This window comes from Mytilus galloprovincialis, chromosome 6 (genome assembly GCF_965363235.1).
Source record: "Mytilus galloprovincialis chromosome 6, xbMytGall1.hap1.1, whole genome shotgun sequence".
In the NCBI taxonomy this organism is placed as follows: domain Eukaryota; kingdom Metazoa; phylum Mollusca; class Bivalvia; order Mytilida; family Mytilidae; genus Mytilus; species Mytilus galloprovincialis.
The window spans coordinates 27461640-27480211 of record NC_134843.1 but is presented as its reverse complement, the minus strand read 5'-3'; the positions used below and the strand labels follow the sequence as shown (position 1 = coordinate 27480211).

At 32.3% G+C, this 18572-nt stretch overlaps 1 protein-coding gene across 3 annotated transcripts in view; it reads right to left on the bottom strand.

Annotated features, from left to right (window-relative positions):
- Positions 1–18572, bottom strand: part of LOC143079297 (uncharacterized) — a 73351-nt gene that overhangs the window by 8237 nt on the left and 46542 nt on the right. For all 3 annotated transcript variants that reach the window (XM_076254555.1, XM_076254557.1, XM_076254556.1), the window contains 10 exons: positions 18057–18252; positions 16771–16900; positions 15280–15443; positions 14626–14714; positions 13743–13937; positions 13043–13176; positions 8476–8560; positions 7628–7825; positions 7003–7140; positions 726–829 (listed from right to left, as the gene is read on the bottom strand). In XM_076254555.1, the coding sequence (XP_076110670.1) occupies positions 726–829; positions 7003–7140; positions 7628–7825; positions 8476–8560; positions 13043–13176; positions 13743–13937; positions 14626–14714; positions 15280–15443; positions 16771–16900; positions 18057–18252 (1433 nt within the window). The remainder of the gene's footprint in view (positions 1–725; positions 830–7002; positions 7141–7627; positions 7826–8475; positions 8561–13042; positions 13177–13742; positions 13938–14625; positions 14715–15279; positions 15444–16770; positions 16901–18056; positions 18253–18572) is intronic.

Below are 18572 nucleotides of genomic sequence, written 5' to 3'. Positions count from 1 at the left end.
TGGCACAACTTTTTAGAATTTTGGGTCCTCAATTCTCTTCAACTTGGTACTTGTTTGGCTTTATAACTTTTTTTATCTGAGCGTCACTGATGAGTCTGATGTAGACAGAACGCGCGTCTGGCGTATTAAATTATAATTCTGGTACCTTTGATAACTATATTCGGATTTCAATGTTGATATCTTTCTGATTTAATTAAAGGTGTTAATGGCTTCACACAGAAAAAAAGAATGAACCGTTCTGTTAATAAAATTTGTTCTATCAATCTCCATCTTTTTTCATTCCTAATAAACATTGGTATTACTCTTATGTACTGTAGAATTATATTTATTCGTCGGACACCAATTTTCGTGGACTTCGAGAGTACAGGTGAACCACGATATTAAATGCTCAACGAATTTTCAAATCTTTTGTAAGGTTATACTGTATATATCTGATATTATGTTTTTAATCAAAATATCGTACCATTTGAATAACATGAATAAGTTATACAGTTTGATTCCTAGTTACATAACAGTAACAAATGGACAATGTTTGGAATGGGCAATGTCAAACTTCCATGTATCTTTTACGTCATTTTGTTATGATATACTTGCATATTAAACCACTAAGGAAGGACTTTCATTGTGTTTGTACATATTCATCATATAACATATATCACCTTATCAAATGTGATTCAAATGAATTTGAATCTGATTGAGTATCTCAAAAGTTTTTTTTCAATTACCTGTACAGTTTGCAGTAATAAGGAACATTTTCCATTATTACACTCTTTGGAACCTTTGCTAAAGCAGACATGTATGCCTCTCCTGACAATGCAAATCCGCCAAGCTACAAATAGATATGATCGTTATGGTGAATACTGTGTAAAACATCATTGTCTGAATGAATCTAAAATATGCCTCCATTATACTTTGTAGTTAACATTACATTCAACTGTAGGTACAGTGTAACATATAAACTAGAGGCTCTAAAGAGCCTGTGTCGCTCACCTTGGTCATTGTGCATATTAAACAAAAGACACAGATGGATTAATGACTAAATTGTGTTTTGGTGATGGTGATGTGTTTGTAGATATTATTTTACTGAACATTCTTGCTGCTTATAATTATCTCTATCTATAATGAACTCGGCCCAGTAGTTACAGTGGAAAACATTTTGTAAAAATTTACAAAATTTATGAAAATTTACAAAATTTATGGAAATTTACAAAATTTATGGAAAATTGTTAAATATTGACGATAAAGGGCAATAATTCCTTAAGGGGTCAATTGACCTTTTTATCATGTTGACTTATTTGTAGGTCTTACTTTGCTGTACATTATTGCTGTTTACAGTTTATCTCTATCTATAATAATATTCAAGATGATAACCAAAAGCTGCCAAATTTCCTTAAAATTACCAATTCAGGGGCAGCAACTCAACAACGGGTTGCCTGATTGGTCTGAAAATTTCAGGGCATATAGATCTTGACCTAATGAACAATTTTATCCTGTAAGATTTGCTCTTAATGTTTTGGTTTCAGAAATATGAGCCAAAAACTACATTTTACCATATGTACTATTTTTAGCCATGTCGGCCATCTTGGTTTGTGGGCAGGGTCATCAGACACATTTTTTAAAGAAGATACCCTAATAATGATTGTGGACAAGTTTGGTTAAATTTGTCTTTATAGTTTCAGAGGAGAAGATTTTTGTAAAAGATAACAAATATTTACGAAAAATTGTTAAAAATTTACTATAAAGGGCAATAACTCCTTAAGGGGTCAACTGACCATTTTGGTAAAGTAAACTTATTTGTAGATCTTACTTTGCTGAACATAATTGCTGTTTACAGTGTCAGAATTATATTTATTTATATTCTTATTTTGAATATTTGGTAAAAGATACATTTATATATAAGCACTTATAGTGTATACATCGTCACTTGGCTGCCACTATTTAATCTATAGGTAAGCTTTTTGTAAAAGCTATTTTTTATATGTAATTATTGACGTTTATGGCGCTAAATATATTTGCTGTATTTGCCGTCCGTCTTATGACGTTATGTTTTCCTAGGAATGTTATTTCAATTTGTTTACGGCAGTTTATTATTTGGATTTCATTTGGACACACAAGATGACTTTTATAAGAGAGCATAATCCGACTTTATTATTCATTTCTTTAGCAAGAATTGTAACAATGTTCCGTAAATGAATAATATTGATTTAATCATTTGTGCAAACTGTACTTTTATCAGAAAAACAAGTTTCTTTATATTTTATTAAAATATATTCCTTATTAGACGATGGTGCGGATAAAACTTTGTGTGATGAGCGGCTATTGAAAAAACCAAATCTCGCCACCAGACCAGTCACATTTCATATGTCTACAGTAAGCGCGTCCGGTAGTACGATTCACGGCCAATAAGTCGACTTACAGGTAAGACCCATCGATGGCAATGAAGACGTATCGTTACAAAAAGTATGGTCACTGAAAAAGCTTCCGATATCCACCCGCTCAGCAGCTGAAAACGTCGACATTAGAAAACTAGCATATTTAGCTGATATTGATATTCCGAAAATTGACGCCAATGATGTAATGTTGCTGATTGGTACTGACTCACCTGAAGCTCATATACCGTTGTAAGTAAGATCCGGTACAGGTAAACAACCCTATGCAATTCGATCACGCCTCGGGTGGGCAATTCGCGGACCTATTAGAAATACTTCTACATCAAACGTTATAAACGTACATTTTGAAGAGTCAAGAGATGCTCTGTTACAGAGACAACTGGAACGTATGTGGTCAACTGACTTTAACGATAACAAGAGCGATGACAAGAATTGGATGTCAGTAGAAGACAAACAAGCTTTGGACATTATGGAATCGTCCATTACTTATGAGGATGGACATTACAAACTAGCACTGCCTTGACGGGACAAAAACATTTCGTTAACAAATAATATAGCTATGGCACAAGCCCGTTTACAGCAGCTGAAACGTAAGTTGGAACGTGACGACACATTACATAAGATGTACACGACCACTGTAAATGAATATATAGAAAAGGGTTATGCGAAAGAAGTGTCAAACATCGACTCCGAATCAAAACGAATGTGGTACCTACCTCATCATCCTGTCACGAATGTAAACAAACAAGGAAAAGTACGGATAGTTTTTGACTGCGCAGCTAAATATCAAGGAATATCACTCAACAGTAAAACTTTTACAAAGACCTGATCTCATGAACAGTTTAGCAGCCGACATCGAAGCTATATTCCATCAAGTTCGTGTTCAAGAGGAGGACTGTGATGCCTTGCGTTTTCTATGGTGGCCTGACGGTGACTTAAACCAGAAACCCAGAAGTTATTGCATGCAGGTACATTTGTTTGGTGCTACATCGTCACCCAGTTGTGAAGGATATGCATTAAAACGGACAGCAAGAGATAATTCCCATCTTTTTGATCTGGAAGTATCTACTACAGTAGAGAAAAACATTTTATGTTGACGATTTCCTGAAGTCTGTGTCATCGGAGCAGGAAGCTATTAAACTGGCAATTGACTTACAGTCACTAATGAAAATGGGTGGCTACCGACTAACAAAATGGCTCAGTAATAGTAGAGATGTATTAAAAGCTATACCGGAGTCTGAACTTGCTCCTGCTGTAGTAAATCTTAGCCCTGGAGATGTGCTGCCGAACGATAAGGCCCTATGTGTAATCTGGGATGTTAATGAAGATAAAATCAGATTTAAAGTAAAGTTAACAGATAAACCGTTAACTAGACGTGGTATATTGTCCATTGTAAGTTCAATATTTGATCCTCTCGGACTTGTGTCACCAGTTACTCTGCGAGCAAAAGCAATTGTACAGAACTTGTGCCGATTGAAGCTTGGATGGGATGAACAAATTCCACAACATTACTGTGACGAAGGAAAAAATTGGTTAACGAGTCTACCCTGTATTGAAAGTTTGTCTGTGAATCGCTGTTTTCGACCAAAAGAATTTCAACACATTAAGAACGCTCAATTGCACCTTTTCAGCGATGGATCAGAACTTGGTTATGGGGCGTGTGCCTATCTGAGACTAGTTGATGTAAATGACAAAATTACTTGCTCTTTAGTCATAGGAAAGGCACGACTAGCACCAATTAAACAGATGTCAATATCAAGACTTGAATTATCAGGAGCTGTCACTGCATGCCGCTTATACCAAATCCTAAATGGTGAACTTGAAATAAAGATTGATAACGTTACCTTCTGGACAGACTCGACTATAGTGTTGGGCTACATTAGAAATACATCACGGCGATCATCTAGAAGTGACCCACACCTTAACAATGGAGTCGTTTTTATCCGCTTTTCAACGCTTTATAAGCCGAAGAGGTGTACCAAAAAAGATGTACAGCGACAATGGAACTAATCTTGTAAGCGGAGACAGTGAACTACGTAAATCAATTAAAGAATGGAACCAATCAAAAATTGGAAGACACATGTTACAACAGGAGATTGAATGGCATTTTAATCCACCTTTAGCAAGTCACATGGGTGGTTCATGGGAGCGTTTAATTCGGTCCACTCGTACAATTTTGAAAGCGTTAGTAAAGGAACAGCTTCTAAATGATGAACAGTTTTTAACGTTGATGGCTGAGGTTGAAAAAAATTTGAATGACAGACCTATTACGCCAGTGAGCGATGATCCCAACGACTCATCTGTACTCATACCAAATATGTTACTATTAATGAAGTCAAATTCCTGTATTCCTGGTGGTATCTTCAAAAATACAGATATTTATGCTAGACGATGGTGGAAACAGGTCCAATATCTCGCAAACGTGTTCTGGAGAAGATGGATTCGCGAGTATCTTCCAACATTGCAGATGCGCCCAAAATGGCAAAGATCGAACACTGATATACGAAAAGGCGATATCGTACTAGTAGCTGAGGTTAATGTACAAAGAGGACAATGGCCGTTAGGCAGAGTTACCGAGGTTAAAGTGGGTCGGGATGGGCATGTACATAGCTATGTTGTCAAAACTTACAAATCAGAATTAGTAAGACCAATAACAAAACTGTTTACTAGAAGGTTCATATTTATAGATTGTATATATATTTTGTTTGTGTGCGTGTTAATATTTTCTTTTATGAAATTGTAGAATTTCATGGTGAGGAGTGTAAGAAATATATTTATTTATATTTTTATTTTGAATATTTGGTAAAAGATACATTTATATATAAGCACTAATAGTGTATACATCGTCACTTGGCTGCCACTATTTAATCTATAGGTAAGCTTTTTGTAAAAGCTATTTTTTATATGTAATTATTGACGTTTATGGCGCTAAATATATTTGCTGTATTTGCCGTCCGTCCGTCTTTATGTTTATGTTATGTTTTCATAGGAATGTTATTTCAATTTGTTTACGGCAGTTTATTATTTGGATTTCATTTGGACACACAAGATGACTTTTATAAGAGAGCATAATCGGTAAGAATATATTTAATCGGACTTTATTATTCATTTCTTTAGCAAGAATTGTAACAATGTTCCGTAAATGAAAAATATTGATTTAATCATTTGTGCAAACTTTGTACTTTTATCAGAAAACATGTTTCTTTATATTTTATTATGATTGAGAAGTAATTAATGCACTGTATATTATTTTATGATTAACGGAATTTAGTTTCACTGTTATTTATGATTTATAATTTATGTATTTGCAGAGAATCGTATCGTATACAACGACATTAAAGAACTGATTTGATACGCATACTTGACTTTGTTTTGATTTACTGTGTGGTCCAAACATACAGTTTATCTCTATCTATTATAATATTCAAGATAATAACCAAAAACAGCAAAATTTCCTTAAACTTACCAATTCAGGGGCATCAACCCAACAACGGGCTGTCCGATCATCTGAACATTTCATGGCAGATAGATCTTCACCTGATAAAATTTTTTTACCCCATGTCAGATTTGCTCTAAATGCTTTGGTTTCAGAGATATAATCCAAAATCTACATTTTACCCCTATGTTCTATTTCTAGCCATGGCGGCCAGCTTTTTTTAAACTAGATACCCTAATGATGATTGTGACCAAGTTTGGTTAAATTTGGCCCAGTAGTTTCAGAGGAGAAGATTTTTGTAAAAGTTAACAGACGACGACGACGACGGACGCAAAGTGATGAGAAAAGGTCACTTGGCCCTTCGGGCCAGGTGAGCTAAAAATATGCCCGGTGCGTCGACTGGTTTCAAGCTATGCATTATTCGCCATGAAAATACTTGCTCTGTCAAATTTAAGCAAACGGAGATTGGCAACAGCTTGGAAATATACAGACTACTGTTCTGGTTTCTGAAGTGTCCAGACTGCAAAAGCATGTCTGCTTAAGGTATAAACCTCAGACAAATCTTAATGGTGATTTTAAAACTTGTGATGTGTAGATTTCAGTAATTGTTTTATCATAAACTTGACGGCACAGTTTGTGTGTCTGCTTCGTAGTCTTAAAACGAAGTCTGTAAAATGCGAATATACACACGTGTAACCTATATACTTACATATTAAGATGCAAATTTCAAAAGATTTGACAGAGGGTATTTTACAACAGAAAATGTGAAATTGACAAAAAGAATAATGTCGTTCTAACATTTGTCATAGTTTAGTAGAATTCGTCCAAAAAATATATCAATATCACGAAAATGACTAGGATACTTGTCATAAAAAGTTAGGTTAGGTCTTTAATTTAAGATTGATGGAGTACATGAGATTCAAACTTTTACTAAAATATAGGAAATAGAATTACCTTACATCCTTATTATGTCTTCCTTGATAATAGGAAGTCAGTTTGCTGGCAACTTGTTTCATATCAGTACAAAACGGTTGTCCAATTAGGTCACATTGGAAAACCTACCTTTTCAAAATATCAAGCAATCAAGCGTTTCAAATCAATTCTTATTAATTAAGAAGCAAGTCAACAATAAATACTAACTGATGTTCAACTGTTTTATTTAAGTTCAATATTTACCGTCTTCCATGCTTTAACCAACTCAAAAATGCCATCTTCATTGTCTGAAAGCCGATAGAATACATCTAGATCCGATACTGTAGTTTTAAGTCTGTCGAATTCATTGGCTCTAGTTAAAAGGAACGGCAGTTCTTCAACCTGAAAGAAAATTTTAAAAATACAGTGTAATCTTTATTATTCGTGGTATACCAATCTTGTTGGCATATCCTATGTACGAGTAAACAGTTAATTCATAAATGTAACATTTTTCTATAGGCTTGTATGCATACACGGCAAACCCATGAAATAAAATATCAAGGAATATCCAAATTTTCCACGTTTCACAGAAATTTAAACACAGGAAAATAAGTGAATACACAGAGGTGTATTGCATATTTACAATTGTTGGAAAAATGATAAGGAAATCAAAGAAAATTACAAAATAATATACGAGTTCAAAAAGGTATTTACAACCTGTTTGGAATGATTAAAATGATTAAAATAAACATATGAAAATACTTTTCTAAAAGGCAGAAACAAAGTTAAGCATATAGGCGTAGCTACGACTAACTAAATGCACATTCTAACAAAATCCAAAATAAAAACATACAATCATATATACGATATGTATTCATAAGATACATACTGTCCTGTTACTTGTTTCTTTTGAAACAAAGAAATTAGCTAGACGTAGGTATCCATTTCTTTTAGCCTCGGCATCAGACAAGTATTTCTTTTCGACGGCTTGTCTAAGATGGTCATGAAAGAAATTCAGCAATCCATTCCGATTGACCAGATTTTCATAAAGTGATAGGTAGAATGGTGACCACACAGCACTTGTAACCTAAAACATATAAAATAATAGTCAATAACACAAAAGTACATATTGTCATATAAGGGCATTTACTCTATTGTATCAGGGATTAACTGGGAATAAGATTTATTTGTAAATCTTGTCTTGTCGATCAGTTCTGCTTTTAACGTTTCTATTAATATATATTTTAGTTTTCAAGATGAAGAGCAAGAACGAAAAATTAGTAGAAACCGTCATCTCAAGGCAAAAACTCCAAGAAGAAGACGAGTGACAACTTCAGCTTTGTTGACTTATTTGAAGATGGTATTGTTTTTACTTTTACAGTTCCTATCATTCTTTTATTGTTTTCTAAATAAAAGCCAAAAACAAAACAAAATTGATGAAAATTGACAGAATGTTTATCTCAATATTACAAAACATGGTTGCTACTTTCTGATTGTTTCTATCATTAACATCTTAACTTTTTCATCAGTTTGCAAGTTTAAAAGAAAAAAATCATCGCCAGTGAGAACAAAAATCTTAAAATTTACTACAAAATAGAATGAAACAGTTTTTACAACACAATTACCTCAATGGTGGATAAGCACAAACGCACAATTTCAGATGGCATCAAGTAATAACAAATCACTTAAAACAATTTAATTTAAACATTTTTTTGGTATTTGTCAATGTATACATACATCCAAGAGCTCAACTATTTCAGACTCAGACATTCCCTTATTTGCGCACCATAAAGCTGTAGTTGTATCACGCACAAGGTGCTTCCTGTAAAAATAAATGAAACATATGGTTATGATGTTTCTGTTTAGGTATAAACGTTAGTCTTTAAAAGAAAATAAAAAAGAAATTTTATATAAAAACAAAGTGGAAGATACCAAGGGGATATCAATACGACTTAGTCGAAGAAAAACGTAAAACGCCATGGCGAAATATCCAAATGATAAACAGACGAAGAAGTTGACAATTCTCCCAATTATAGGCCAAAGGCTGAGCACCACGAGCCCTACATTCAAGAAAAATCACTCTATAGTTTATGCGCATATACAAGCACAACAGTTTGGAATCTTCAGCGGTTTATGACATCGCTGTGTCCGAGAGCTGAAAACGTTTATGAAAGTTAGCCCTTTGAGCCGATTGAGAGATAATTTGATAGGTTGATTTGCAGCGAAAAAGGAAACTGTTTTCATATCATAAACGTGGTCATATCAAACTAAGTACGACATCACGTGACTTTGGCCGTATTATGTTAAATTTCCCCATACAAAATGCATGGGTACTTCAATAAAACTCAATTTTCTCATAAATCTGACCCGTTTTTTCAACTTTTGCAACTCTATTTTTTGTATTTGAATATTATTCTAAATTTATCAGAAATGTATTTTGGAGTGTCGATTGTATTTTCAATCACCGCGTATAATTCATGACGAATCTGTGCTGTTTCTGTTATTTTTGTTGTTGATATTTATATACATTCGATTTCAAAATTAATTGATAAATATTAAAGTGTGAAAGAAAAAGAATTGGGAACATATATTTTGACAGTTGAACTGTTCCCAGAAAATAGATAACACTGAAATTCATAGAATTATTTGAGACTTTATTCTTTTCTCCCCTTTTCTGTATAATTCATTCCAATTTCGAAAAAATATGTTACAACTTTTTGTAGAATTTTTTTCCCGTCTTATGAGTGAAAATACATAATGTCCAAAAGCAGATAGAGAGAGAAAAATAAAATCCAACAAAACGGATAAATGCTCTGTTTCTTTTACAGTTAATGTCCCTTGACAAACAGGTGAAGTTGGATCAATGTTATAATGTAAAATAACAACATATTGTTAGGTATTGTAGAGGAATTGTGTCAAACCAAAAGCACAAAGTGACATTAACATCTAGTATTCACATGTATTTCAAGAATGTACATTTTGTTATGTACACACGTTTTCTGTAATGTACCAATATAATTATTTTCTCTTACCCGTGTTTACACCTGAAGAAATAAATACCATAAAGAACATTATTTAAATTTGATATTATGAGAAACTCTTCGATAAGTTCACTTTTGCTTCAAAACAATTAGATATGAATGTTACACGATAATTGTTTTGAAAAAAATACTGTAATTATATTGAAAATTTAAATTCTGTCTTGTCTTTCAGAAATCGGTTTTCCTCGGTTTTAGTTTGTAACCTGAGTTTGTTTTTTCTTAATCGATTTATGACTTTTGAACAGCGGTATAATACTGTTGCCTTTATTTAACTAGAGCTTATGTTCAAAGGAATTCAGCATACTATGATATAAATCGTAAGACATTTAACTGTTGTTATTGGCAATGTTTATATTTTTTGTTACTTTAATATCGCTGTTCATTTAATTATGTAAGCTTTTTCAAGAAGAATTTCTGTTCAAAACATTAACACTCTTAGTAACCTTTATTGAAATTATCTTAGACACATTCGTATGCAAAATGCATTGTTTTCCTCCCACCACTTTTATATTGTGTTTTTTATAACTTAAACATAAGTACCATCATGTATACATTAATGTGCATTTAGTAAAGCTGAAAACAAACAAACCACAAAACATAAAATAACGGGAACTGAATTGTTTATAAGAATATCGCCTAAACCGGCCTAACATCTTTCGACGTTACTTTTAGAATTGGCGCAATGTATTCCCGCCAATTCAAATTATTAACCCCTTTTCAGAAATATATTTTTTTCCATTATGGCTACCCTACCTTTTTCTTACCTTATTTTGTTTCATTGATATTCTATTGAATTCTCATCAAGAAAACATTAGTCAAATTGGTGATCATGATTTTTTTTATGGATAGTTTGCAATAAATACGGCTAAAACAAATATTATAGCAACTTAATGTTATAATTATCATATAAATAATAATAATAAATAAATAATAATTTTATTATAGTGTCACGTATTGATTGACAAATATTTATAAATCACAGTATTCAATAAAACAACCAATACCCAGTCATATATTTGACCTATGAGACACTTAACACAAGTTATGTACATATTAATATAGTTTCACGGTAAAATTCATAAAATTATCATCGAAAAAGTTAAAACATGTTTATGCATTTAAAAGCATATATACTTGAGCAAAAAATAAAAATTTTAAATGAATGTTGTTTAAAAAAAGTATGGAAATAAATAAAAAAGAATAAAATATATATTTTAAGTTTTAAGTTATTTATTTTGCTTAAACATTTTTGAATATCAAAACATTTCATTACTTTAACAAGTTTGACATCATCATTTAACTTTGAGAAATTGTCAATAAATTTTGAATATTCCAACAACAATTCAAACCTAATGTGATCATATAAAGAGCAATTTAAAAGAATTTTTTGTTCACACAGTTTCTACACTATTTAAGGAACAAACTTTACGAAGTCTATGTTCTAGTGCTGTATGCGGCCTGGTGTACCTGCCAGTCTCGATGACTAACGGGAGCGAGCCGGCGCGGAACAAGGTTAGAGTACGTCTGTTCGAGCGTGGTATAATTTATAATCATATATCCCATTGAACTTGAAATAATGGATACTACGGGTTCTAGAAGGACTGCTTCATACCTTGATCTTTTTGTCAATATTGACACAGACGGACGACTTCAGACGAAAATGTATGATAAACGGGACGATTTCAATTTCCCAATTATCAATTTCCCATTTCGCAGAAGTAACATACCCTCTGCCCCTTCGTATGGCAAAAATGACACTCCGTAAATTTTACAGACATCATCAAGAATGGGTTGATCCATACGATGCATCTTTGTCCAAATGAACTAAGGACATTTTTACCACGTGGTTTGTCATTACGTCGTCTGATCTTTTTATGACCATACGTGAATTATTCCCGATTGTGACTGTTTACTGAGTGTGAATTCGCATTGCTATAAGACGTGTCACGGTACTTTTCTATCCCAAATTCAAGTATTTGGTTTTGATGTTATATTTGTTATTCTCATCGGATGTTGTATTATGTCTTAATGTTTGTAGTTGTAAATCTTATTTTTATCACTAAGTTATCTGTTATTCTCATCGGATTTTGTATTATGTCTTAACGTTTGTAGTTATAAATCTTCTTTTTTTTTTCTGTCATATTCGTGTGGTATGGTAACGATAATTAATCACTTTTTATAAAATATGTTTATTTGCTCATTTTAAAGCTTTTACTTAGCTTGAAGTAAAAATAAAATATAAAGAAGATATTATTGGTAGATCTGAAAAGAAGGATTTATTTTTAAACAGGAGATGTACCCGGTCACTCCTGAATGGAAACAAGTTTCTGCTCTATCATTTTGTCTATATGCGACATCAATCCTGTCGCTCATACAAGTACTAATCCGATGAAAACGCGGTTGCTATTATACTTTAATTTAAACAAAATACCCCAACTTAATCTTACAAGGAAAACTAGAGGCTCTAAAGAGCCTGTGTCGCTCATCTTGGTCTATGTGAAAATTAAACAAAGGACGCAGATGGATTCATGACAAAATTGTGTTTTGGTGATGGTGATGTATTTGTACATCTTACTTTACTGAACACTCTTGCTGCGTACACTTATCTCTATCTATAATGAACTTGGCCCAGTAGACTATAAAGGGCAATAACTCCTAAAGGGGTCAACTGACCATTTCGGTCATGTTGACTTATTTGTAGATCTTACTTTGCCGACATTTATTGCTTTTTACAGTTTATCTCTATCTATAATAATATTCAAGATAATAACCAAAAACAGCAAAATTTCCTTAAAATTACCAATTCAGGGACAGCAACCAAACAACGGGTTGTCCAATTCATCTGAAAATTTCAGGGCAGATAGATCTTGACCTGATAAACAATTTTACTACATGTCAGATTTACTTTAAATGCTTTGGTTTCAGAAATATGAGCCAAAAACTGCTTTTTACTATATGTACTATTTTTAGCCAGGTCGGCCATCTTGGTTTGTGGGCAGGGTCATCAGACACATTTTTTAAAGAAGATACCCTAATAATGATTGTGGACAAGTTTGGTTAAATTTGTCTTTATAGTTTCAGAGGAGAAGATTTTTGTAAAAGATAACAAAAATTTACGAAAAATTGTTAAAAATTTACTATAAAGGGCAATAACTCCTTAAGGGGTCAACTGACCATTTCGGTCAATTTTTTTTCAGACAATGATGGTTTCATTTATTTCCATAGACAAGAGAATACAATCAATATATAGTTTGAAGCTTTACCTTGCATTATCTCCCTTTTCAAAATCTTCTTCGAGTCTGTCTAAAATTTTGGCGAATAAGTCCTGTGGAGTATCTGCAGACAAATATTCTTGGATTTTCTCTGTGAGTGTTCGAAATGAGCCATACATACGAACCTACAATATATTTTATGTAAATGTGTGTTTTATTTTTTTTTACGGATTATTTTAATAAATGCTACAAGGCATCCAACAGATTAAGCTAGGGAAAACATGCCAAAAATTATAACGTCATGATCAATTACATCTTCTGCAAGTTTCACATTCTTGTTTATAATAAGTATAATAATCATTATTGAAATGATAACGTATGTTGTTAATCTCTTCTTGAAGCATTTATTTATATATGGGTAAATAATAGGACTGGTATAGAAAGTTTTCAAAATTTGTATTGATGAAATATGATCTAATTAGTGTTGCACGATTACTCAGTCAAACGTTGTAAGGTAGAATAATGATAATTATTAAATAAAAAAAGATACATATTTAAAACTTTTGCAAATAATTCAGCAAAGGATATGGTTCTGTCAGTTATCTGGTTTTACAAGTTTACCCATTTAAGGCAGCACTATTTCAAATTTGAAATCACTTAGTACATACAGGATTCTAAACATCAACAACTGATAAATGTTAGACTTAACTAAGTTGTGGATTCCCAAAATCATAACACATAAGAAACTCACCTCGTCTAGTAGCGATTTCAAATATAAAGGATTCGACGTTTGTTTAACCGAAACAATCATTTCCTTTTGTTGCTGGTTTAGAGTTTTACCATAAATTCCTTCAAGGTACTCAGTAAGAATCTGCATCTTTTGTGAGTCTTGTAGTGGTTGTACTTTCATACTTGGCCATCCAGCTTGATTGCAAGCTGTCATTGCCTGCATATGTAAAAGAATTATCAATGTTTATAACCGGGAGTGTATTTGTTTTTTTTTTAATTATTGTAATTCACCAGAATCCACAATAAGTCATGCAATTTGTCATTATGAAAAACAAGATAATTAAGAGTATAAGAACTATTAATAACTATTCTTAACACAATTTCATGACAAAATATAAACGCTAGATATCCCATAAAGCAGCAACAATTATGACAAACAAATTTAAAAAAAACACACTTTCTTACTTACTTATACATTATACTAAGCGGAAATATGATGAGTTGATAAAAGTTCCGATGTGTACATTTTGGCAATAAACTTTATCGATAGATTGTATGTATTTTTACATGTCTAAATTGTTCCCCATTAGTAGTAAACTTGGTCATGTAGTATTACTAATCACGATTAATGGCCCAATTCCATTATAATCCGTCTGAATTTCATTGAACAGATACCAAATCACATCACTTACCAGTAGCTTAATGATATTGCTATATTAGATATTCAGGTTGTTTTAATTGTTCTGCGAAAATGTAACAAAACAAAACGTACTAAATAAAAGTAAAAAAAGCAAAAAATATGAATTTTATTGTTTCACATAAACAACTGCATTACAAATAACGGTAGATCTAACATATATGTTAAAGTGTTTAAAATACACCTTTATCATGAAATGCTGACTTACCCTTCCTGGAAGTGTTGAAATCAAAACAAAAACATTTGGTGGTATTTCTGGTGGTATCCAATCTAGATCATGCTCCGTTCCCTCTAACTCTAAATAAGATAATAACGACATCATTTTACAATTTAAATAGGATGAAAAATTTGCGCATTTGTTTACTTTAATAACACTGATACACATGTTTTTTTTGGATTTTTAACGAAAACAAAAAATCACGTGTTGTGCTACGTATACCCTATCGTTGTACAAACTATCAGAAAACATGCAGAGGGAGTACAGATTTGACAGATTCGAAAAATTTTCACAGGTTATGTCTTAATACTTCCAAACTGTTGATCAAATATGAAGCCATTGTGTACAGTTAAAGTTCATTCAACATATTCAAAATGAAAAGTATCGGCAAATCGAAAGTATTTATATGAGAGACAAAAATAGAATCCTCTCAAGGTTGCAAGCATGTTTGTAAATCAAATAAGGGTTTATAATGTAGTTTAATCTGAGAAAAGTAAAGCAAAAATATTGATTGGAAGAACGAAAGAACTTTATAATTATTTAGAATCGTGTATGGCTAAAGACATACGTATAGAAAAGAAATATGTCATATGAGTCTACAAAGTGGTAAAAGCAGATTATTGTCCTTATTTGATATTATTTTACCTCCTTCGCCAGAGTCGAGCTGATTTAAAGCATCAAATACAATGACAACTTTTGTCAATGACCCAGCCATTCTAAGCCACTTGCCAATCTCATGAATAAGGATAGAATCAGATGACGGAATCTGCATGTCAAAGTTGAAGAAAACTTTTATTTCTCCAAAAAGCCTGCAAACACATATAATGAGAATTTAGTTCCAACAGTTACTACATTTAAAAAATATGAATTGTACCGGACCCGTTTGATTAAACATATTTTTTATGAATCAGATTTTCAAATGAATCTTTTTGAAAAAATATCACACTTTTTATACAAATTCACAAGCATTAAAAATAAAGCAGATAATATGATTACCAAAACAAGTATATCATTCAAATTGATTACAATAAGAAAGAAGTAATTAGGTTACCCTTAAAAAAATAACCCAAACAGTTCAGTCCCTCTCCGTAATGGATTTCACCTAAGTTCATAAAGTCTGAACCCTTTATACACTTAAAAATCTTCCGGAATCTTCTATTTTAATTTGTGCGCTGTGCGATAGAGAACCAATCATCAGTCAGCACAATTGTAGCGGAACATAAGGACTGACTTATTCGGGTTACATAAAATATCAATTTTGGTTGGTTTTGACATTTTAAGCATCTTTTACATCTGACAATTGACTGGAAAATTGTGCCAACATAAACGTATAGGTTAGTCAGAATACAATGTTTTGTATTATCACATTATTTATTCTATAAATGTAAAAGCCATGTGCAATAACAAGTTATGTTAGGAAGGTTTTGGTAAACGATGACAATCAGTTCGGGGGATGGATGATTATAGAAATAACTATCATTAAATGGAATAGACGGCAAAAAGTAGAAATAAATAGATGCGGAAAGCAAACTATGTCAAATTTTGCATCTGCTGTTCCTGGTTTGCAAATGCTAATCTGTAAATCAAAGTTCATGCCTAAAGTTGTTAGTTTATATAACATATAGCAATCTGTAATGTCATTTAGTGACCTATGCTATGATTTTTTTCAATGTTTGCATTGGTCTTTTTTTATTTTGAAATACTGTGTTACTGACGAATAACTGACCAAATGTATTCTTTATGTTTCATAAATGTTTGCAAAAATAAACCATTTTCGTTCATTTATAAAATCAGAACAATATAATAAACTTTTGAATGCATAAATTCATGTGAACCTCAATCTATCAGATGTTTAAGTTGTGTAGTAAATAAACTAATCATACAAGATTAAATTCTGTATTGACGCCAGACGCGCGTTTCGACTACATTCGACTCATCAGTGACGCTCAAATCCGCCAATAATCCCAAAAATTATAAAGGCGAAATGAAGTACGAAGTTAAAGAGCATATTCCATCAATATAACAGTTACTCTTGACCTTACCATAAGCAAGCTAAGATAGTTACAAACTAACTTGTGCCCAAATGAATAAGTATCAAAACTTTCTATGTTATGACCTGCATACAATTATCTTTACCTTCTGATCAACTTAATGTAATTGGCACTGTCAGCTGAACTGCCAATGAAATGGACAAACATGAATGTTGCCGGTTCTGCTTCTTCAACCTGCTTCACCCAGTTAGCAACCAGAGCTGATTTACCACAACCTTAACATGAATTTATATAGTATTAATTTAAATAGTATTCTTTCAAAATTATTTATTAGGTAAAGAATTAAAAAATGAAATACAAACTGTAATAACAAAACATGTACCAGTATGTGAATGGCTGCTGTGATCTCCACTTGACCAATTGGTCCCAAAATAAACAGTTCGTCACCATAATGGGCATTGTTGGTTAATAACTCGGGAAGGGTTTCGTAGGTCCAGTTTCACCTGTCACGCCCGTCGTTTTTCTTTTTTAAAACACATGGATTGAGTTAAAATAAATTGTCAGTCATTACACAATAGTGGATGAACAATTGACTCTTATCAAACTTAGAAAATGTCAATATTCCTTACCGTTGAATACTTTGGGAAACTGTATTTTGAAGAAATGTTTTAAATGCTAGAACCATTGCTAAACTAGAACGGAGCTCAATTTAGATACGTAACTTCTTACATTTTTATGGGACTTTATAGGAAATGCCTAACCATCTGATCTCTTCAGATGATCACATACAAAACTTAGGAAAGATAATGTTTCCTTGCAACTTACTATTCCATTGGGTCACAACCGGAACTAGTATGAAACTGTATCTGCGATCTGACTATACAAAGTTTCACGTAATTGATACAGGCATTTTACAATAAACAGTTGGAAACGAGCAAAATATATTACTGACATCCTCATATGGAATCGTAAAAGGCGTATACATAAGGTGGACAATGTCTCAAATATGATATTAAAGTCCCTTCACTCTCCAAAAATGTATCCTTCAGATTTCAAAATCGACATGAAGCTTTAACGTTCACCAATTGGACCTTGCAATAACTTATGGTAAAATATATTTTATGACCACAGACAGTAAGAAAAAAACTGACTTTTGATATAACATGTTATAAAATACTAACAACAAGAGGACCAAGTGCGTGAATAATCTAATAAATTATGATACTAGTGGGTGAAATAACTAAAAGTTTAATAAGTTTAATAAACTACTACAAATTCAGACTGATCGCCTATCAATTAGCATCTTAAGGAGTTTCCTGTTGGCTGGTTGACATCTAATTAGTTACAAACTTTTAATAATTTAAAAAATCGAAAGCTGAAATTGAACATTCAAATTGATTAGAGATAAACATATTGTATCTTGATATTCACCAGACTCTCCAAGCAGTACAAAAGGTTGAGTGAGATTTTGACTTCTATTGTTGTTTATTTCTGTAAAGTAATCTTGACTTCCAATATAAACTCTACATCTTGCAGATGAAAATGCTGCATGTGCCTCTCTCTGTTGTTCAAGTTTGGAAAGCTCTGTTCCTTTTGGAAAATCGTCATCAAGGCACCTTTCTAAATCCTAGAAGCGATATGTTTACAGATGAAATGAAATATTTAAAGAAAAACTGCACTGAAGTTGAAAATTGCCACCTCCCTTTTGATGGCGGCAAATGTTAAAGTACAGTACTGGTATTCCTATTTTTAAGCATTACAAAAATAACATGAACAATACCGCTTGTAAAATTATACAGTTTTGGATATAGAAACATGAACTACATGTCAAACAATGACGCCAAATAAATAATAACTGTCATAACGTATATTATTTCGTTATTTGAAAGATTCTAATTTGTATAAATTCTCATTGTTACGGCGTTTACTAATGTCAAATGCAAACAC